This window comes from Lepisosteus platostomus, chromosome 11 (assembly GCF_059453375.1).
Source record: "Lepisosteus platostomus isolate fLepPlt1 chromosome 11, fLepPlt1.hap1, whole genome shotgun sequence".
NCBI lineage: Eukaryota > Metazoa > Chordata > Actinopteri > Semionotiformes > Lepisosteidae > Lepisosteus > Lepisosteus platostomus.
In genome coordinates, this window is record NC_142621.1 from 7,964,136 (window position 1) to 7,988,753 (window position 24,618).

Genomic DNA, 24,618 nt, shown 5'->3' on the forward strand with positions numbered 1-24,618 from the left:
AGTCCGCAGAAAAAGACCATTCCTACCTCAGCATCTCTCTCCTTCTGCTGCAGAGAGGAAGTCAGATCATGGACCTGGTCCTCCAGAGCTCCCACTTTCTCGCTCAGAAGAGTCTTCTCATCAGACAGCTCAGTGATGGCAGCCACTTTGCAGTGCAGTTCTTGAGTCAGTTCATCAATAATTCTACAGATCAGTCATGAAGGAAAAACACAGTACAATAAGACAGAGGTCCAGATGCACATAAACAGTAGTGTCTGCCATATTAAAACGAAAACATTCAAAAGGTGAGGCTCACCAAAATTTGAAAACATTTTTTTTTTCAGGATCATAGATTCTATAACAAATCAATACATAAAATAACCACAAAGAAAGTACACTATTAAAGGCGAGCAAGTGCTCATAAGTCACTGGAAATGCAATTTAGAGCTGACTGGCTACTCTGAAGATCTTGTGCCCTCGTTCAGATACTATCTGGCACAATCATTTTGAGAGGATTACGTTTTCAGGTGTACAGCGTGAAGTTCATTTAGTTCACGCCAGAGCTTTGTTATTTATATCCGCGTCCGTGGAAATAAAGGTCCCGACAGCAGGTGACGAATATGCAGGGGGTTCAGATTACCGAGGGGATCGCGCACTATTGGAGCCACGGACTATCAGGAGGCTGGTCGAGTGCCCGGTGGCTGTCAGGGGCACCTACCTGTCTTTCTCAGCCAGGGCTTGCTGATGGCGGAGGCTGGTGAGGCTGGCACTGCCCTCGGAGCTCTCCTTCAGTCTCTTCTCCAAGGTGAAGCAGCGCAGGGTTTCAGCCTCCGCATGAGAAGCCATTTTCTCAGCCTCATTCCGGGCTAGCTTGGCTTCCTACAACACAAGAACAGAAGGATAAGATCAGATAAATAGGAGGCCATTTGGCCCATCTAGTTAGTAACTAATTGATCCAGGATCTCATAGTGTTGGTTTGAGAGAGGCCAGGCTTCAACAGCTTGGCTGGATAACTTGTTTCATACTCCCCAAACCATAAATAAGCTGTTCTCAGTTTTAAATTCCAAGTAGTTTACCTTTAAGGAACTGTGGATTCAATTTTAACAGGGGCAGACAATATTTCTACCCCTTTATAGACCTCCAGTAAAGAGCTACAGGCAAAAGTAATTATTCTAGCTTCTTGGCTGTTTCATGCAACAATTCTACTACATAAAATATCCTTACATCTGCTATTAATATTTTATAGATGTACAATATCCCTTCAGCTTCAGTACAAACTTTACACACTATAGTTTAAAGTTAAGACTTACTGCTTCTTCTTCTATTTCTCTTAATTCTGATACATATATATGGTTACTTTAAAACATGCATTATGACGTTATGTTTTAGCTATTCATCTGAAGAAACTCCAAACTTCTGAAACTCCTTAATGCTTTTGTCCGTCTTCCTTGTGTGTTCAGGTTAACACAAGTTTAACAATTAAAAGGGTTAAATTTCCTTTGCGGCATGGAGAAGAAAAGAAATATTGGCCAAAACACAGGGTGTTTTTTATGTTTCGGTAATGCAAAGTCACAACTCCAGTGGCAAAAACCAGAATGTACTGTATTTCTCTTTAAAGAGAAAAGGCCATTCTTGATTAATCTGTTGAACTAGTGACGGGAAAACACAGAGTGAAACATTCAGATGAGTGGGAAAATGCTATTCTCTGAGTGCTGTGTTCATTGTGGCTGACTATCAGGAGACACACTCAAAATGCCACTGTGTAATACCTCCTGCAAAAGCTGAATTTTGGTCTCCAGTATCTCCTGCATGTGATCGATCTCCTGCTGTCTCTCCTCACATCGTCGTTGCAGCTCTGCCTCATTCTGATTGGTCAGACTCTCAGCTGTTGTCCTACCGGAGAAAAAGAGGAGCATGACTACATGAGAATCTAAACGAAACGTTCGATTAATCAAGTGAATTCCGATTCAATACTGGTTATGGCAACTATTTAATTTTAGTTTGGAAACAACATTTAGAATTTTCCTGTTCTGTTTTAAACTAAACCTCTCCTCTTCACTCAAAAACAGTGAAAAGGATTCAATTCTTTATTTTGGGAGTCTGCAAAACGTTTGTTTTCTAAAATACAACACATTATATTTTGTACGTTTAGGAGTGTATTATCTGTAATTCTGACACATAATTCTGAGATGTTTTATAGACAATAGATCTGTTCCAAAGGGAAGACAAAACTTCCCCCGTGAATATAACAGAGCATCGCTTGGTTTTGTTCCAATTAAAAACAGATCCAAATGGGTGACAGAACAGATTATTTATGCAAAACAAATATGTGCAGCTAACAGCATAAAGCATTACTATATTAATAACATCCATTCATCTTGATTTAGCTCTACAAGCCAAATTGCTCATGGTAGCTCCTAAAAGTGGATTAATACTTGCTTGATAATTAGTTAGACAAATGTTAAAAATCCTGAAGTTGATTATTTTATTCTTGCAGCCCAAAATCGTTCTCCTGGACAATGACAAGCAACAATTTGTTTCTATGCTACAGACACCAACAGGGGTTTGGTCTGCTTTACCTAATTTTGTCTTCACACAGTATGAACTTCCTAAATAAACTGTGTTCCTAAATCTGGACAAGAAAATGACTTGGCTGCAATATTGAAGAAAAAGACAAAAATATAGAACGGAAATTGGAAAATCTAAATACTTTAAAGAAAACGTTACTATAAAATTGGACCACACTGCCAAACACAGCGGGTCACTGGCCTCACGTTATTGCAATTTTGAGGCTCTGTACCACAAGCATGAATTGGATCAGAAGATCCAACATAAATTGTTATGTTTTAATAAAACTGAATGCAAAGTAAGTATAAAAAAGAGACAATCCCGTGTTTTTCCTTCATTTCATTACAGAACATTTAGCAGCTAAGTCTATTATTAATAATTTTTTATCATGAGCCTCAGGCTTGCAGTACAAAATACACTTTTCTTTTTGATCCGGAACTAACTGGCTAGTAAACAGCTGAACATCACAATAAAGCATCTAGACTTGAAGCCAACCAGCTTTTGGGGATAAGATCACCTGTCACCTCATACCATAGCTATTTATAACAATATCTTTTAGCCATCGGAGCCATTAACTGAATCCTATGGCTGCCTTACAAACACAAGAGGAGCTGTTCCGATGAGCTGAATCACTGAAATCATTTCCTCTTTATCACTTTCTTGGCTGCCCTAATGGGAATTGTGAGACGTGGTTCTGGAATAATTACTGAGGAGGGACAGACAAAATTAGTTTGGAAAACTGTGTGATATTTCCTGCTCATTAATGTTCTCCTCACAGCACTGGCCAATAATTCTCCAAAATGCCTTAGGAGACAGTAAAACTACCTCCTATCCCCCTAGCACATTTCAGCAAGTCTACAAATTCGTGATCATTTTGAAAGCTGAGGAAACATTACAGGCTTAAATGATCTGATTTAGTTTGAACCAAACAGCATTCATGCGAAACTCGACTTTCACCACTTCAACTACTATCACTTTGAAGAGCCTTGGCAAAGAAATGTGTCTCTCCTTTAATATAAACCCTAATTCAAGCCCAATGACATTCTTTAATACATGACATCTCCTGAGGAGACCACTGATCATATATGAAATCTAGGACACATAAACGTCAGTACTACAGAAAGGTCATCTTACTCCAGAAGCCAGTCTTGCAACATATAGCTCAGAGCTTAAGTGGACATAAAAAACTGTGTCAAGCTTGCTAACCCAGGGCTTTGTAAATATAAATCAGTCACAGGGCTCTAGACTCACTTACCATCAACATTAACAACATCTACACATGATTGAATTTTTTGCATGCAATGACCAACTATCTCATTATACTGACTTGCTTTTACCACAAACATCCGCATCCAGAGATGCAGAATAATGAAGAAACATCCTGTAGACTCAAATCTAAAATTGAATGCTTATAATTATGTATTATTATTTCTTTAAAATTCTACTCATTATCTTCTTCAAAGGATGACGAATTATTTGGATGAATTCACTTTTTTTGTCCTTTTTAGTTAAGACGCTGGTTTCTGAAGCAGATTGATTCTAGGGAACGTAACTCTCTTTCCAGATACTATAAAATTTACCACAATTCCTGGCAACACATATGAATTGCATTTCCCATTTGAATTAATCACACCATGTTATTTAATCATGGCCTCCTAATAATCCCCATCTATGAATTGGCTTCATTACTCTGCTCTCCTTCCCACTGATAGCTGATGTGTGGTGAGCGTTCTGGCGCACTATGGCTGCCGTCGCATCATCCAGGTGGGGGTTGCACATTGGTGGTGGTGGAGGGGAGTCCCCATTACCTGTAAAGCGCTTTGAGTTGAGTGTCCAGAAAAGCGCTATATAAATGTAAGCAATTATTATTATTATTATTATTATTATTATTATTATTATTATTATTATTATTAATCAAGCGCTGCTACTTGAGTCTCAAGATTATTAAAAGCTTTCTTAGTCCAAGGGCCAGAAGTGATTATTGATCTTTTATGCATTTTGCCAGAACTGAATCAATCAACATTTAATAAACACAGCTGGATGATTTGAATCTGTGTGATTTCGGCCAGTCTTTGCCTGGTTAGCAGTGTTTTCTGGAGAGGCATTGCGATGGAGATGACATCTATCCTTGGCTGTTGACTAACAATCATATTCAGAGCTTACCACTGGCCAGGCAGCTGCAGTACTGGCAGAGATACTACTTCAACAATTCCTCGCTCAGGACTGTAACTATGAAGGACATCTCCATGTAAATAAGAACCTCTTTCAGGGTTTGGTAATTTGCTTCATGCTCAGTCACATGTCAGCTTCTGACCCAAAACAAGCTGGCAAGAAATTAGCTCTGAACTGTCCAACCTTGCAGGTAAACAAGCAAGGGGTACACACGGCAATTTCTTTATCGTTCACCTCTTTCTGAAGCCACAACTAGGAATTCGACAATTATCCTAGTGTGTAGCAAAACACGGTTAGATTAGAAATTCAGTATCTACTATAAGGAAATCTGGAGTGCCATTCAGATATTTTGCTCACAGTTGACATTATTTCAGGATGTTTTTTATGATGATTATGCCCATTCTGATTTTATCTGAACAGTGAAAGGCTGAAAACAACTACAGGTAATAACCTAGGAAATTGTCTCACCTTTCCAGTTAAATTTCTACATTGATGACAGACCAACTCTAGGCATTATTGCCAAAAAGTGACTTACAAAGCTGTGTCAAGGAGCTGTTGTTTCTCCTGTAGCTCCTGCTTCAAGCTTTCCACCTCTACTTTCAATTCGATGTTCTGCAAACAAAAAAGAACACTGATTATTAAAGAGCTAGAAGCGGCAGAGTTGATCATTTTAATGGACCCAGCAAAAACCCAGCAGTTATAAAATTGATTTTGCTAATAATTTCTAAATACATCACTTGGAAGAAAAAAAAAACATTTTGTCAACTTTCCTTAGAAGTGTCATGCTTTTATATCCAGTTCTTTATAACATCCTTAGCTAGAACAACGATCTCTAATCTTTCCATGTATAAGCATATATTGAAGCCTATATCAGTAGTCACTGTAGTCACATTGTAAGGAAAACCTTATTATTTTTAAATGTTATTAACAAATTTGATTTTTTTGCGCATAACCTGTGCAAGTCTTGATCTTTTTTTGTTTTGTATTTTATTTTGCATGTGCATTCCACTCTTTCAGACTGAATCCCATCCTCCAGGACTCAGAGCTCCTTAACTGTACAAAATCAAAGCATGCATGTCTCTCGGAGAAACATGGGGGTGGAGGAGGAGGGAGGCCGAAAAGCTGTAGGCAAAAATAAAACTCATTGACGTGGTTACAAAATGCCCAATCAAGCACGTTTTAACAAGGTAGCTAACTGTCCAGGATCTAATTGGATGGGTAAAACTGAAAAGATGATTTGCAAAACGAAAAATTAAAACAATTACCAGATCAATTCAGTTCAATGCCATCTAATTAGCAGTCTTCTGCATCTTTTTAATAATGCTATATTTTTAAAAGATACAACTGAAACACTAATTGAGACATTCTATGTACTAAGGACTGAAACAGACAATTTAAATTTGAACCTTAAGAGAAACTGAAGTGTTAACAAGTTTTTTTTTTCCACCAGAACATAGAAATAAAGGCATTTACTCTCCAGTTTTTGAGATTCTGTCACGTGTTTTGCGGAATGAAACAGACCCCTGATTTATCTCTGAAGGGAGTTCGTGCTGGCTAGCAGTGTCTCATTTGACACCAGCATGGGACATCTTGCGCTTGTGTCATCACTTTTATATTTAGACACCAGGAATGTGGCTGTGCTTTCATGGTGTAAATCTGCAACTGCTTTTTTGCCATCTACCTGACAACTGTTTTGCAATTTAATTCTTTAAAATTAAAGGTGATAATTTAAATTGATTAAAGAGCAGAGCAGAGATGGCATGTGTTCACCGATGTGCATCAGTTTAATCATACAGACATTGACCTCTGCACAATTGCTGTTGACTATACAGTTTCATACAAATGCTGCCGTTTTAATTAATATTTAAAAATCTTGGGTATGGAAACTAGCGCAGTCACTCTTTCTGATGAAAAAATAATTCAAGTTATGAGTAATGTTAGCCATGCCGTTAAGGAAAACTGTCCAGAAACAAAGGAACCCTCTATGATATCAAATCTCAACTATCACACTTTCAGTATTTCCCAGCAACTAGAAATTGGTTTCACTTGAAGCAAAAATAATAACATGAGGAGCAATACATTGAAAACAGCAACTTCTAATGCTGAACAAGGCTAAAAATAGTGTACATTTCAGCCACCTGCTATTTAAAGTCCTTCAGTACACAGCTAGCTGATCCACTTTTAACTCAATCACTAAGGAAAGGGAGAAGCATCATGTGATTGGCTGTTCCTCTGGGGGCCCTTGTAGATGGGCTTTCACCATTAGAAAAAGAGCCTGATTCCCTCTCACTCACACAGACAATTACTGTAGCACACCCTAACAGAAAACAACACCACAGAGGCTCGGCCCCACTGTAACTACTGTGAAATAAAATAAAAAAAAATAGGTCTTAAAATATCACCAAGGTGCTAGGATTCTCCCTCACTACAGATTTTGACCGGTGAGCTTATTACAAACAATGGTAACAAACCAAGGTCAGTAATAAATATAGTCTCCTTGGCACCAAGAAAGTTGGTGCTTTCTTAGCATTCGTTAAATAGTGATTTATTTTGACTGTATAGTCTATGACGTATTGTGGATTTGCTGGAGTAGTGTATTGGCGTTCCTATTAACCAGTGAATATGAGCACATGGAATGAATAGACTACTTTCTAAAAATATTTTTAGGGAGATAAATCCATCATTAAGTATAACAATCCTGTGGTGTACACACATTGGCTGTACACAAGGAGTCTCCTTATACAGGCCTTAATAATAAAATTTTAAACATAATTTTTGAGACTTTTATCAAATATTTCTTCATCTACTGTAGATTCACCAGGTTTTTGCATTTTTTTAACAAATTAATTCAGCCTGGTTCTCTTTGCAAACAGAAACTATTGTTTCAACTGAGAACATCTGTTGTCAGTTGAACAAGCTGTTTGTGCACCTAACATATTTCAGAGCTGGCATTTTACTAAATTTTGGAGGCCTGCAGAGTCTGCACAGCCGTGTCTGGTAAAATAAAGTGGAAAAGACCACTCTTTCAGGCCAGCATGTCTTATTTACTTTTTTTTTGCACATTTAATACTATATTAATCTTTTCAAACTCAATAAAGGAAAACAATCTGTCTCATAGATTTTTGAAGTCACACAACACAACTGTTTCCTGTAGGCGTAGAACACATATAAAAAGGACTGGAAAACCATTAAATAGATTTATTTTGAACTAACACATGGAATACATTTTTAATCCTTTGCTCTGGAGCATGAATCTGCTGTTTTATTCAACAGCATCGCTACCTTGTGTCCTGTTCTTGCCAAATCTCAGAAGTTAAGCAAGACCGTGCCTGGTCAGTACTGGGATGGACGACGTCCAAGGAAAACCAGGCTGCTGCTGTAAATGGTGAACTGCTACACTTCCCTCTGGGGCAGAAGTTTTTAAAACCAGAGCCGGTGTGCTGGGGGGGGGCACTCTGCCATAGGAGGTGCCATTCATTGGATGGCTCATTAATTAATAAGAACACAATAATTCCTTATATATCTGGACACTCCACTCAGAGCGCTTTACAGGTAATGGGGACTCCCCTCCACCACCACCAATGTGCAGCATCCACCTGGATGATGCGACAGCAGCCATAGTGCGCCAGTACGCTCAACACACATCAGCTATCAGTGGGGAGGAGAACAGAGTGATGAAGCCAGTTCAGAGATGGCAATTATAAGAGGCCATGATTGGTAAAGGCCAATGGTAAATTTGACCAGGACACCGGGGTTACACCCCTACTCTTTTCGAGAAACACCCTGGGATTTTTAATGATCGCGGAGAGTCAGGACCTCGGTTTTATGCCTCATCCGAAGGACGGCGCCTTTTTACAGTACAGTCTCCATCACTATATTGGGGCATTAGGACCCACATAGACCGCAGGGTGAGCGCCCCCTACGGGTCTCACTAACACCTCTTCCAGCAGCACTTAAACCAACTTCCTGACTGTGTGGTCTGTACAGATCCCATATCGTGGTTTGGAAGAGTTGAGGTGTTGAACCCCAGTGTCCTGGCTAAACAACCTTGCACAATTGTGAAGGACTCACAAAATCCAGCCTAGTTCAAATTCCCCCTTGATTGAACTGGTGAAGTAATTTCTCCCTACTCTACCTGACCTGCTGTAGAGGTGGCTCTGACTGTGTGTCACCCAGGTAGGTGCTGCTCTTTAGAAGTCGATACGGGTCCCCTCCTGTATGGAAGGAACGTTAAATTGAAAAGTGCTACTTAAATGCAATGAATGTTTCTTTTTGGACTGGATATGATATGCCAACTGACCATTAAAAGCTTTCGTAAGCTGCGGCTTAGTCATTGTGTAACTTCAGTACTTTGGACCTCAGCTAATAAAACAGTACAAACCTACCACATAGCAGACACACAGGGAAATATACCTCAGTTTTCTTTGTTTGCTTAATTAATGCTTAATGCTTAACTTTTACATGAACTGAGATTGGCTGATAATTTTATTTTTTTTAGCTGATAAAAGATAGATGAACATTTTCCTGTGTCTCTAGCCACGTTCTCTTCAATCAGCTACTCTCACCCAGCTCTGACAGACAAAGCAGCTGTGCACTCAGTGTCACCTTTGCTTCACCAGTACCAGCTCAGTATCATCCATTCCTTTAATTGAGGATTAAGGGACATTCACAAATCCAAATTAAGACTCTCCAACCTTTGGCAGGCTTAACTGTGGTACTGATTGATCTCTGATCTCTGTGAGGTTAAGATAAGCACGCAAAACACCAGACTGTTTCCAAATAGTCTAAAAGCTATGGTCTGTATATGTACTGTAGATTTTTGAGAAAAAAATAATTCAGTTCTGTGCAGCCAGCCACAAAAGAGTTTAAAAATAAAGCAAACTAAACATGTAATATTCATTAAAAGACACAGATTATATGATGGAAAAATGCCATAATGATTTTCTCAGTATTTTAACCCACAAAATACAAATTCAAACAAGAAAGCAAGGGATTCTTGCACAGTAAAATAATGATAAATTGTGACAGACCATGAGCTACAATACTGTACCACACCAGTGTAAGAAGACTTTACATGAACTTATAAAGAACCTGATCAGCATCACTGGTTGCTGGAGCTAACACAAGAGAGGATTTTATTTGTGTTAATGCTTTTGTTGTTCTCATGTTTAAGGTTTTCAATTATGTGTGGCCCCAGGTTCTCGGAAAAAAAGCCAATCAAAAAGCAGGCTGTCATCCGTTAACTGCCTAGCTAATCATTTAGCCCAAAATACTGTGTTTTCCCCTTGTCTTTGAACAATAAAAAAATAGGCTAGTTTCATATCACAGAGCAGGCAACCCTTGAAACAGAGAAAGACAGTAACAGTAACAGAAGCACCACAAAAAAACATGTTTTTGTAAGTTATACAAAAATCAAACATTTCAACATCAATGGCAAACATTGGCATACAATACTACACCTCTCAAAAACCCTTTCTCATTTATTCCACAAATAACTTGAAATGGTCTCTTTTTCTTTGAGGAACAGTAAACAAAGCAACCAGGCCTAACAACCACAGATAAGAAACCCATGACTTGAACTGATTTTAAAATATAGCAGTGAAGGACATATACAGAAAGAAGAAACTGTGCTAAACAACTCCTTAGAAGAATAAAAACAAAACTTTAAACTAAGGAAAATTTCTGCCAATGACATGACCCTAAAAAAGAATACATGCTCAACATTCAATAAAGTGGCATAAGTTCTGTCGCACTGGACATAATAGGAATCTCTCAATTGTCCACGGTTTATTAATTGTTCAACATTTAAATAAAATTGCAAGACCAACCAGAGTCCCCCTTACAGATTGAGCTTCACAGTGAATCTCCCTGCGCAACACAGCTGTGCTGGGGAGTTGAGGCATCGAACCACACACCGCGTAACCCAGTGCTTCCCCATGTTGGAACAACCACTCACCCGCCTGTAGACATCCTCGCTGCTGTCCTCATACTTCTGCTGAATCCGCTCCTCCAGAAAGTAGATGCGGAGCTTGAGGCTGAAGTTCTCCTTCTTTAGGTCATTGAGGTGCTGCGATAGAGTACGGTAACCGTTAGACATGACAGGTGTTTCCGGGGGGCATCTTGAAGCCCCTCAGTCCAGCAGCATAGCAGCACAGACTGATCAAACAGAAACAAGAAGCTCCCTAAACCTACGGCAACAATTACAGCAACACACAAAACTAAAAAATGACACACATGGCGCTGGGGGGCTGTTGGGCCCTCCTCTCAGGACTCAGCTCTCATTATCTCCATGTTCTGCTTTGGGACAGAGGAGAGCCAGCGTTTCTTTTTTTACTTTGGGGAGGTATCTGAGGAATCCCTGGCAGGCAGACAGAGAGCCTACAGGATCACAGGCACAAGTGGCATGTAAGATGATCTGGCTCTTAGGCCAGGACCAAGCGAGAGAGAGAGAGAGAGAGACAGGCTTGTGCATTAAAAGCCACTGGCCGTTTCAGGAGGCAACTGAATGGGAGTCTCTCTCCCTCTCTCTTTGCTAATCCTGCAGGGGCAAGGGTGCACAGCTGCTTGTAAACAGGCCAGGACACACTATTAAGGTGTAACGGGAGAGTGATCTCTAAGTGGCCTTCCTCTCTTGAGTCTGACCTTGCTGGGCAGCAGAGAAGAGCAGAGCTGGGTGGAAAGAGCTGGCTCTGTAAGATCAGATCACAGCTGAGCAGAGCTGAGGGACAGCTGGGAATGGAAAAGCCCGACTTCGGTAACAGCCCTTTCCTCCAGGTGTTTTTAATGACCAAACCTTTGCAGAATACCCAGAAATATTCTTCCAGACAAACGTAACACAAGCAGGAAATATAGAAACCCCAGCTCGGCACAGCACACACAAGGAGTCCTTGCAGCACATCTATTTAAAGAGATCTCATAATCTTCAAACCACTAAGTCCCGTGAAAGATCAAAATACAGACTACAGAACATACTGTAAACAGTTGCAGGCTTACAAACAAAATCAGAAGGAGGCACACAGTAACCTATATCGATATCACATCATCTTCCAGCACTAAGAGTTCCTGCCTTTGGCAGCACAAAATAAGAACAATTAAGAACATAAAAACAATTTTATCACGGAGGGAGACAGAAATAGCCAGGTCATTTATAAATATCCCTCTATACATCTATGTTAAACATATGCTACAGTATAGCTAGATTAGATTATTATTGTCAGAATAAACAAGAATACAACACTACAACTCTTATAAGACATCCAAAAAAGCAGCCCTAATTTGCATTTAAGGCAATCATTCTCATTCCTGTTCCGGAAGAACCATAATCCTGTAGATTTTATAAGAAGATAAGGATCATAGGTCTGTGGCTTCCAAAAAACATTTTCATAGCAGATGTCAAAATCACTTTGTATTGTGAAATTCATGGATTCAAGACAATGATGAGTAGTGAAGGTGACATAACTCTAGTTCTATTGTAACACATCAGGGATGGTGTCAGGTTCCAAATCAATTTGAGAAAGTGAAATGTACGCTGTAGATAATCTAATTATATCGGTTTCATTGATGGCAATCCTCTGTTAATGAAAAGGAATTTGTCATCATTTTGTCTGATTCCATTGAGCCTTTACACTGTATACACCGATACAGTTTTTAAATATCTCAAATGAAAAACAGGAAAAGAAATAGGCTTACAAACTCACGCGAAATAATTTATAATACCCCATTTATTATTAAATTTTACACAATAAAAACTGAAATTCTTCTGCAAAGTGAAGAAAAATTAAATGCACTACTGTATTACTTGATCTTTGTATTCTAGATTCTGTTACAAATCCTTTTAAATTTAAACTGGAGTAAAGCCTCATTTACGTACAGAATTAAAATTGCAAAAACCATTACAAAGGGAATGACCCCAGGGTGTGAAGAAGAACAACAGGATCGCTGTCATGGGGTGAGGGCTCCATGAGGTCATTGTCACTCGTGGCCACCCATCAAGTAATTTTTAATCCAGGAAGAGAGTTCTAGAATACATCATTATTCCCAGGAATGTTTCCATTCTGCAGTTCTTCTAACAAGAAAAACACATTTTTTTACCAAGGAGACCACTTCTTGAAATAAAGGAAACACTTTATAACAAAATGAATAATTCTCTGCCCCATTTGTTCTCCCTCAATTCAAGCACCGCTTTCATAACTGTTACCAGTAGCTACATTTTACCATCCCAATTTTACAGATAAACTGGGGAACGGTACAAGAGTTTTCTCCATCTCTCATTTGAACCCTAGGAACAAAGCCTGGAAGTGAGGAACTACAAGTATTTTCAGTGTGTAACTCCAGAGGCTACATAAAGGAACAAAAATACAAAAAATGACAAAGCAAAACCTTTAACATTTGGGCTTCGGCAGAGGAATTATTTCAATCTGAGGGGGGCGCTGTGACTCCACACAAAAGAGCTGCTTAACTCCAACACGTTCTGGAAATAAAAATTATGAAAATAAGACATGTTGGAACACTGTACAGGGGCTATTTTTAGGTAGGCGGTCTTGATTTACTGTATATCCCATCCCAAGGCATGAAGTTCCAGATTGAAACTTCTCATGGAACTATGAAAACACCCTCTGACTCATTGCTGGTTCACAAGCATGTGCTGGTACATTAAGCTGTTGTGAAATGCAATGCTGCTTATTTGCTGCTCATTATGTGTCAGAATTAAGGCAGATGTTTACATGATTTATTTCTGAAGGAGGATAACAAAATCTTTAAAGAGCACATTTATACAGTTCTCCCTGACCATACATGTTTGATCTTTATGTTCACTTCAAGACCTTTATAAGCATGTTTTCTTTAATTCATGTACTGTACTGAACATTTTATCTGTGCAAATGTGTCTGGAATTCTTTAATAAATATTTTTTTTTAAGTAGGAGGAACTAACAAAAACAACAATTGACACAAAAATAAATAGAAGCAGGAAAAAAGGGGAAAGGGGGTTAATTAAACAGGTTTTGAAGTAACAAAAAAACAATCTGACCACGTGTCACTGTTTCTGTCACTCTCAAAATGTAACTTCAGAACAATTTTTGTGTATGAATGGATGTCTGGGTTTTTTTAAAACAGCTGGCAGACTCATGTTACTGTAAATCTAAAACTGAAGTTCCTTGAAATGCACTTTCCTACCTCCATCACTATGAAGTCTGCCCACGTCATTAATGAAGCAGCAGAAGACACACTTCTCCTTAGTTCTCTACTGATTAAAAAACGTAGATACAATAAGCCAAGTATTTTATACCCTCTCATATACTTTAATCCACCAGCAGTGACCTATAAAACCTCCAATATTAAAGAATTGACAAAGTAGCTTAAAATGAGTCTCATGCTGTTTAAATGCACAATAACAAACAAGAATGCCATTCTTTGCCGGGAAGAGCTGTTTGTGTAGTAATGCGATGTGTCTTCTGCATCGCTGGCCTTTCGATTGTCCCACTGGTGTGATGTCACTGACCAAAGCCAAGCAATCAGCTTAGAATGATGTGGATTTAGACAAAAAAAAGATTTCCAAAATATATCCAAAAGATATGAACACAGGTGGGCAAAATGGTAATGCAATCCATGAATGAAAGACACAAAAACTCCCAACTGAAGTGTTTGGAACACTGACCTTCTGGATTCAATCAAAAGAGAACTGCTACAGAAAAATTTAAAAGGCCTTGATTAAATAAATACGAGAACTTGGAATGTTTTTGTCTCTCATTTCCGCCTGGTATATACTTTCTCTTGGGCGGCTATCTATGTGAACTTCTAAGCAAAGATGGCTCAGATTTCCCTGTCAAAGGCTATAGCTGTTGATTTTAGGACAAAACGCAAAACCTGGGTAATGTCACAATTTCAATCTGCGACTCTGCTCCACAGGCAAGTCATGGGAAGCACACAAGCTAGTGTGTGCCTCACAACATAGCGCAGAGAGCAAGGCCAACAAACAGCGTTTCGGCAGCCACAGCAACCTCATTCTGCTCCAGAAACAAACCACACACCGTGTGTCACCCGTGACAATGCTGTGTTCAATCAAAAACTCAATAAACATTGCTGTAAGCACCGTTAAATCATTAGACTCCCGTTACAACTTGTTTAAAAAAGACATTTTGACTTGATCTGGAATTCAGGATCCCAAATCAACCCATTTGTCAGTGTATTCAAAAGGTTTCATTGTATTTTTTTTGAGGTTTTCATACATATTATGAATGTACGTTACTACATGTTTTAGACATTTGGAAATGACTACTTAGAATTTAGAATCCCCACCTGATCTGGAAGACCCCATTGTATGTTTTTCACATAAGTTGAAACTATGAACCCCGCAACCATGCACTGGGGAGACTGAGGAAATGGAAGCAGACTCCTCTGACCTGCCCATAATCGAGCCACTCATTCTTGTCAGCAGCGACACAGACCTGTACCGGAAGCTCAGATATAATTATAGAGGCACATGCTTCACTGAATGCACAGCACTTCTTCAAGTGCCTAGGAGGGTACAGGGATGACTTTGCCAGCCAAGAATGCCCTAGTTTACTATATACTGTATTTAAAAATACAATGAAATGTTCATTAAAGCATGGACCACTAAGCTTAAGAACAGCTTCTACACTACAGCAGGGCACACCTTTACAGCTAACCGTGCAATGTCTCAGAATTCAACACACCTCGGCACTCTGCACTTTTGACTTGGCTACCATGTATGTATTTATTGTTCTGTGTGATGATTCTCTGTACATACCATCACTATTTATGATTTACTGATTGTAAAGTACTGTCTACGTTGTGCTATGTTATCTGTTGTCTGTAGTACTGTGCATGTCCCGAGAGAAGGGCACGGATAAGAATCCCATTGTACAGGTATATATGGCAAATAAATTCCTTTATCTACCTCTATCCTCCTCATGTAACGCAGTGGTATTCTACGCCACTGCTTGGGGTCACCCATAGCTAGTCACATTACCTAGGCTCAAACCCCTGATCACTGATCTGAGTTCATTCACTCAAGAGCCTTTCCTGGTTGAACCACTCAAAATTAACCAAACATGTACAATTAACATCCGTTATATTACTGTTGTACAAGATGCTGAATTCCTAATCTGAAGATTTTAAATAGTTCTGCAAAATGGACTTTACAATAAAGAGGCACAATATTTTTTCAAAATGTACACAAATCAAAGTATTTTTTGTCAATTTTAAATCTCTAATACTTTTCTTTTTTCTGTACCTTTTTATTTGAACTGCCCAATTCTTCAATCAACATCAGCTCTGCTAAATCCCAGGCAAGACAACATGGCAATGTCTTCTAAAATGCGCACTGTGGGCCCGTCTGTTTTGTTTCTGCACAATGGCACATGGAGTCAAGGACAGACGCTGCTTTCTCAAGCTACTTCTACAAGTTCGCAGGAGTCTGGCAAGCCAGAGGGGTGCCCCTTGTACAGGAAACCTACTACAAACTTGCCCAGCCTTAGTTGTGCTTGGCAAATTGTGCACAGCCACTTGGAGAATATTTATTACAATAGCTTTATAACAAAACCCGGATTTAAACCAGCGATCTCTAGATTATTGGGGTCAGTTTGTTCTTCAGGCCTGTATAGCTGGTGCTACTTCATCAGACAGCATCAGACTTTTCTAACATGAACAGTCTTTCCTCTACTTCAGTGTACCTGACTGTTAGTCAAGTACTACAGTAAGAAAAAAAAACATTAAAGACTTAAACTGCATTGAGCTGCCTTCCTCTTCTGCTCTGCACTATGAAAAATACATTCTGCACAGCAGGTAACAGCATTTGCAAAACAGATGTCAAAGAGATCCTTTCTTTGCCTCTGTGTCGACTGCAGTTCTTGGTTGTGGGTCAGAACAAAGAGAGCTTTAAAACAAAGAGGACAGGAAAAGGTGAAAGCATCAGAAATGTAATTCTTCGTAAATCATTCCCTGTGTTTCAGTCTATAACAATCAGCATAATCTACAGCCCTGTGCTGATGGCTTACAGTCTTATACTTGGTGGTGCTCTTTGCCCTCTGCTTTTCTATTATTATTCCTGTTTGAAATTTATTTTTCTCTTTTAACCCCCATATGGATTTTAGCACACTGTAATACCAGGAAGCTTATCTACTGACATCTTAAATTACGGGTTGAAAATGCCCTTTTATAAACATTTTATAAATTAAATATCTTACTAAATATGAATAGAATGACAGAAATGTGATCATTATTCATTAACATAATAATTAACATTTTAATTAATTAAAATAATGACATAACATAAAATACCATTGTTTATTTTTACTATTTTAAAATAAGAATGATTATTGTTAATTGAATACTAAGGAATAAATTCTGACCATAGCCTAAACCTCCATCCCTAAATATATTTCCAGATGATAGCCTTTTCCATCTAAAATACTTTATTCATCATCTGTTATTGTTAATAGAATAGTTAATAAAATCTGACAGAAAGGTGAATGGATTTGACGTTTTTCAATTTTGGAGACCTTTACAAATGTCTGTCATTCAGATGTACTGTAAGCTTTCACAGGTGAAGAAGACCTAAATACTGTGTTCTTCTTTCTCCTTTTCAATGTGACATTATCTTCTACATATTTCCCCATATATCCCCTTGAAACTCTAGTTAAAAACTAACATACAGATTCTTTCTATCCATGTATAATGGATACCTGGAATTAAAGAATTTCCCATATCTGATTTCTGGTTGATTTTATTGCCGATATACACAAGCAGTACACTCTCAAGACAATAAGACACCTGATGACTGTAAGGCATGACAACTGCACAACAGACAACTATATATATGCTATAGAAATGAGTTGCTATAATAAACTTTGCTTATCTGACTATTCGAAAGACAAGATTACAGATAACAACATTTCTAGTCAGAAAGCAATGTTACTGTCAGTTTGCTTCTGATACAAGCTGGAAAATGATTTTATTTGATTCCACATGGATGGTCAATTATATCTAAGCCTATAATTTTCGTTTTTCTTTTTTATTAAGCTGACTGCACACATCTCTGTCTTCTAAAAATGGAAAGTAGCAGAAAGCAATTAATCTGACATCCTGAACTGCCACTACTCTATATTTTTGCTCACTATTTATGAGAAAGTAAATTGACCAGAAAATTTGCCGTGCATGGTCTGACCAGTTGTTGAGCTCAAAAAGAGTGTGAATATGCAGCTTAATAATATCTCTTTGGGGAATACAGGGAGAGGAGATTTTTCATATTCAGTTAAACACCCCTCAAATCAAATGCAGTCTGAAGTCTTAACCACTAATGATGCAACCATAAAAAAAAATCGCTTCTCAAAGTTAGATTCTTTTGGACGAAATGAAAATTAATCTTCTAATGGCAAACAAATTGGAGCCTTGGCTTCACAGTATACCCCCTGACTCCTTCTCTGCATTGCCGGCCCCCTATTACATGTCAGCATCTGTCAGGATGATCCCTCTGGAGGCCTGTGGAATGGCTCAAGCAACAGCACATCATTATTCACAAACTGCAGGGTGGGGATGCGATTATGAATCGATTTGGCTGACACGTTCAGTCTCAGCAACTCCTGTTTGTGCCCATTTTTGCCGCTGGGAATGTTTCCAAGAGCAATCTGCGCGGCATACCTTTGCTCAACGGTATAACAGCAGTGTCCAGGTGGGAAACGAACCCACTGCCTTTCAGTTATCTAGCCAGAGCCCTGATCACAGCTCCGTACTTACTGCAGTGGCAACAGCAGTACTATTCACAGACAACAGAGAAGGGTTAATTGGCAAAACCAGCGCAGGGCTGGGGGGAGGTTACTTTCTTTCATCCTTTCATCAGCATTATTCTCCCCTTCCTTCTTTCCCTCTTCCCCGAAATTACTTCCAGATGGGGGTCCATGAGTGCCAATTGCGTGAAGGCACAGCACTGGGATGGCCTCAGCGGCCTGCCAGCGGTTTGTCAAGGAACTTTTCCACTAAGCCTTCCAGTAATTCTGTACAAATTTCCCAAAAGAAAACCAGAATTCCTTCTTTTAATTACCGAGAAAACACAAATCTGACTCATCCCATATTCCCAACTGGAGCTGCTTTATCAACATGCCTGTGAGCAAATTGGGAAAAAAAAAGAAGCAAAACAACAAAAGCAATTTGGAAGAAAAAAAAATTCCAGGAAATAAAGGGCTATAGCAGGCAATACATTTTGATAGCTCAATATTTAATTACATGCAATTAATGGAGACAATAATTCTATTTCCATGGCAGAAAAAAAAGTCAGGTGGATTCTTTCAGAGTATAGATATGTGCCCTCAGTGCGCAGCTGTCAATAACAAAGGACAAACATTTCTAGCAATCTGTGCAACGCTGCTGTTACTACTTAAAATGTACTAGTGCTTTCTGAATTTCATTAACTGCCAAACACATTTATTTTGTAACTGAATGTGACCATAGTACATCCCGCAAATAACCAGCTAACAAAGATTGCTTGTATTTCTTCATATCACTGACCTAATGCATTCAGCATTCATTAAAGAAAAGCAGCTAATCATTTGAAGATGTAAGAAAAATGCACATTTGTTTGTTGTGACAGCCATATAACCCCAAGAAAACAAGGGAGCATAACTGATTACTAATACGATTTTGGTCTGATACGTTTGACTGGTTGAGTCTAATTAAATAATTAATTCAAAAATGTTGTTTCATAATAATAATCTAGAGCTTTTCTGGAAACTCTGAAAACGCTTTACAGGTAATGGGGATCCCCTCCACCACTATCAATATGTAGCCCCCACCTGGATGATGTGACAGCAGCCAAAGTTCATCCAGTACGCTCATCACACACCAGCTATCAATGGAGAGGCAGCAAAGTAACGAATCCAATTCATACATGGCGATTATTAAGGGGCTATGATTGCTAAAGGCCAGAGGGCCAGGACACTGGTGTTAACACCCCTACTCTTTTCGAGAGACATCCGAATATTGCTTCAAAGTCAGGGTGAACAATTCACAATGAAGAACGTGACGATATGGTTATAATGTGGTATGCTGTTGCTGGTTGCTGCCTTGTCTTCTGCGCTTTTGTTACTGGTAATGGTTTTTTTTTTATTCATACCTGTTGTGACGGATCACTCCCGTAAAAATCTGATTAAGGACTAAAGGGAATGGGCTTCTATCCGAGATTGTGAATGAATATAAAAATAAAAAATAAACATTCTTGGCAACAAGATAATGCCTCTTACACCTCGTTTGTCCCCGAATTCGATATCTACCCAAGGAAGTAGGACACCTCATTCCCCAACTCTGACAGAATGACACTTCTAATCAATAATGAACTCCAATACTCTCTAAGGGACATCGCTGGCCATCACACATGTTGTGGTAAGATCACCCCATGCGTACAAAATCAAGAAGGCATCTGTCAGAGCTTAGTCTTTTCCTTATACTTCTGACAAGGTTCCCATAATTGGAAGATTATTAGATTATCTGTGTGATTTTTCCAGATATGGTCACAGCCACCTGATTATTAATTTTTCAAAGAATAAAAAAAATATCAAAGCCAGGCTAGCTATGAGCTTAGGATTTTGATCTTAGCTTACCTTGATTTTTTTTGCTATATATGCCATATATATATAGTGTAATAATTTATCAACACACATTTATTTTGGAAACTGGCATATGAACTCAAACACCAAGGCTGTTAAACTACTTTACAAAGTTTTGGAAATGCACACATTATTAAACAATATGAACTTTGTAATGCCTAAAAAACGCCTAAAACACGATACACACAACCACAGGTATAGGTATACAGGTATAGCCTGGAAACATTATGACTGTGAAATGTATTTAAAAACTATATGAAGTTGGTATTTTGTACAAAATACCAACTTCAATCCAGCTGGGACACTTAATTAGGCCAAAGCATGATAATTTTTATGTTGCTACATGTGAGAAGCAACACTTGAAACGAAGACGGTTGTGTCTGGATTATATACAGAGTAAGTTGATAAAAAGGTAACATCTTAGAAAAAGAATATATAAGGATGTCACATTGCACATATTTACAGTATAAGTTGGTCTTTAGTTCATATATCTAGCATACACCTTAAAGTATACTATTAGAGAAAATGTGCAGTCAAAACAACACATTCACGGCCATAAAAACAATACCTTCCCTTGTGACTAACTTTCTCATTCAAATGGCACCTTTGTGTTCATTTGTGCGTGTACAGTAAAGTGAAATTATTTAAACGTGATCGTACCACATGACAGAATTTCTGAATACCAGACTTGGCCAAAACTGCTGAAGATCACAAAAGCAGCTTTACTGCATTCTGACATTCAAATCCCCAAGGCTAAACCAGCCCAAATAGTCTCCCAGAGTGAAAATCATCGGTCTAGGTCCGAAAGGCTTCCCTGGAGCCAGATCACACAGCATAGTGTTTCCTAACACACTCCTACACAAATATTAATGCTGAAGAGATCTGAGCAACTTTAGTACAGGAGCCAGACAGGATATGACTTCATCAGAAGCCATGCTAAGCTCTCAGATGGAGCCTAAAAAGAGCACAAATCTCAGCAACTCTGTCCATTAAGTCCTACTGTTACCAGCTGGGGCTGAATTATTAAGAAGAGAGCTGTTCAATAATGTTGAGGGCGCTGCACATTACCCAATGCAATGGGGAATTACATCACTCCAGCTTGGAAAAGCAGAACTCACATCTGCAATCACGGGAGGCACGCATTTGTGCCTTTTTTCCCTGTAAAATTAGACTCGCATCGCACTCCCACACCGGCAAGAAATTGACCAGAGTCAGCAAGTGGGAGAAATGTGGCGAGAGCTTCTCCGATGTCTTGCGGAGAGAACAAAATTCATTTAAAATTCCTGCTCTGGATTAAGATTCTGGCCTAAAGTACTGAAGAGCTGAGACCAGCCTGCCCAATGACATATAAAACTCTTACTGGTGGTGTCACACCAATAAGACAACAGTATGGTTTAAGTAGGTTTGCTTTTCATCTCTGGGTTTTGGCTCAATCCCTGCCAAGGGCATATATGAGTTCTATTTTTGCTTTGATCTGGCATCTAATATAACCATTGTGTTAAATTAAAGGTTTGGTGCATAAAAGGTACAGGTGTTTACATTACAGTCAGTCATAGAAATTCTTTGAAACAATTTTGGAAACTCCTTCCAAATTCGTAATTCTGAGAACACCTTTGCCAACAACATGGTTACACACACAACGTATACGATATATGATATGGTGCAGTTAACAACTTGTAGATGAAAAATATAAGATTTTACAAAAACTGTAGTTTTTTTAAATTATTTTTTATCAGGGCCTCAAGGTTGATGTAGTACCTAACCATTTCATGCTTCCAAAGAGTAGGCCCTGTTTTCACAAAGCACAACAGAACAGAGAGTAGACACATACAGAGCCTGGAACAATCTGCAGTATCCTGTCTCTCAGAACGTCCATCAACAGCATCCACAGAAAAGGACTGTATAGACATAAAGCATATCATAAACCTATCAGGCTTCATCTAGGGAACTGCCAATAAAAAGAAAGACTTCCTGTCCTGAAAGACAAATAGTCCTGATGAGAAATACCCTAACATAATTAACATAACACACATTGTTTTAAAGGAAGCTAACCCATTAATGTCTAATAAACATATTTGTGGAACTCTGTTTTTTACCAATTTCCTGCCCCAAAAAACATGTTTAATTTTATGTGGAATTAGGAAACTGTTCATTAAGGTCACTCCCAATTCAACCACTGGTTTGTCTTATGAACGCAGTGCAGTTAGTAATGTCACCCCCATTTTTCCCATGCTTTTGACAAAGCTGGATAACGATGACATCGGTTTATGTGACAACCTGTATCAATGAAAGCCACAGCCCTCTCAGTACACAAACTAACAAAAAAAAACAATCTGGGTCTCATTAATCCTCAGTGATTACAGTGAACCAGGGGATTATGATCTTTTCCTGTAGTTGCTGCAATTTAATTGTTGTTTTTTATGTGTTGTAAATACCAGCTGAGCTACAAAACACCAGTAACCTAACTTCCCTTTAATTATCAGTACTGGTCAAACGTAACTCTTTCTTTACAACGTTCCACAACCTAATATCCTGTTGCGGAGAGAATGCTACTATGCGTCATTATTATGTCTTAAACCAGATTTACCCCTTTTGAAAAGATATCGCAAAATATGTTCACAGTTATTATAAAAAGACATAATTGCATGTACTCTCATCACCTTTTGGAAAGATAAGGACAAGGAGGACTCTGGGAAATGGGTCAGAATAAACAGCTGCTACCATAAATGTTTCTGTAACTATAAGTAACTGCAGTGTTCATTATCATTGTTTAAAGTAATTAAAAATATCAACAGGTTCAGTTAGACCCAAATGCTGTGAACTGTTGTAAACTTCACCAGCTGACTCATTTGCTTTTTACAGACTGTAATACAATCTTAGAAAACAGATTTATTCCTTAGCTGCATTCTCTTTTCCACAATTAAAAACAGTTCCAAAAAAACAAAGTCTGAACAAAGCAAGCTATTTTCGCTTTGTTCCCTTAATAAAAAAAATCAATACCAAGTACGTAATTCGAAATAAATACCAGCTGGCTTCTGGACTGAAGCAGCACCACAAATTTGATGTTTGCGAGTCTTCAAAGAGTATCTCGCCTTTGGGCTGTGATACGTCACCAAGGTCTTGTACAGCAAACCAAGGACACCATTTCCTGTACATCACAATCAAATGTTCTTTTCCACTTGTCATGTCCAGTTACTTAGAACCGAGTATCACATAAATTACACAAAGATTAAAAGAAAGTCTTATTTTCAGATGTTCAAATCACGCTGAATCAGAGATGGCCAACTCCAGTGCACACAGGTAATATTTTCATTGCACCAATTAATTAAACTAATTATTGATATACTGTAAGAAGCTTAATTGCTTGTTCTTTTTTATTTTGTCGACATTTGCTAACCAAAAGCTATTCCTCCTTCTGGGAGGTGTGGAAACGTCCATGCAAAAAAGTGCAATTCGTCAATTTTCCAGAAGGTGGCAGTAAAAAAGATCGGTCCAAACGACTATGGTTTTGTCTTGTTTTGAGAAAATACGTAAATTATCTGTTTACCAGATTACAGTAACATAAAATATCTGTCTTTCGTTACTGTAGTTAACCACATTTTTAAGAGTAGCGCTGCTCTTAAATCACACTGAATATCAAAATGCTTTTATAATGGCTTATGTCTTAAAACACACTGATCATTTGGCACAGAAGAAGTGTAAAATGCCACGCAGTCTAAAAAAAATATTATTGAACATCTGGAGTTTCAGATTAACCGTAGGGATTTATTTCCAAATGTAAAGTCAGACTTGAACTACAATTTTTGTCATTTTTGCTCCCTACTTTTAACAAAAGAAGCACTTTCAATATTGTTCAACATGGTCAGTTCAGAAAAAAAAACAGCTGTCTTGAGATTTTTCTGTTAAGTTTTTTATCTATAAAACGCAGCTGTAAATGCTGACAGAGAGGTAGTTTTAGGATTTCTATCGTGCAGTCTATAATAAAATGAGCTGTTTGATGCCATAAACAAAACACTAAGAAAAATCAAATCGTTCTAAAATGAATTGATAAATCAAGAGCACATTTCCATTCAGCTATAGAAAACTTAGGACAAATACAAGGAAAAATAAGGCACATTCGAAAATTATTTTAAAAGGAGTACAATGATTTGCTAGAGGCAAAAGCGATGCTAAAACAGTTAAAGACAGAAAAAAAGGAATATTGAAATGTTGGCAAAAATAAATATCAAAAGGTTCTTCCAGTACTCCAACCGCAAAAGAAACATTACTGATGAAGTGAAATG

At 38.4% G+C, this 24,618-nt stretch overlaps 1 protein-coding gene across 4 annotated transcripts in view; it reads right to left on the bottom strand.

Moving 5' to 3' along the window:
* The window catches only part of pde4dip (phosphodiesterase 4D interacting protein), a 92,070-nt gene that overhangs the window by 52,165 nt on the left and 15,287 nt on the right, over positions 1 to 24,618 (bottom strand). For 3 of the 4 annotated variants that reach the window (XM_088598204.1, XM_088598207.1, XM_088598203.1), the window contains exons 4-8: positions 10,676 to 10,786; positions 5,255 to 5,331; positions 1,749 to 1,872; positions 698 to 858; positions 27 to 183 (exon numbers count right to left, since the gene is read on the bottom strand). In XM_088598204.1, coding sequence (XP_088454330.1) covers positions 27 to 183; positions 698 to 858; positions 1,749 to 1,872; positions 5,255 to 5,331; positions 10,676 to 10,786 — 630 coding nt within the window. Of the gene's footprint in view, positions 1 to 26; positions 184 to 697; positions 859 to 1,748; positions 1,873 to 5,254; positions 5,332 to 10,675; positions 11,033 to 24,618 lie in introns of those variants that run through there. The other variant, XM_088598205.1, reaches the window with a different exon arrangement.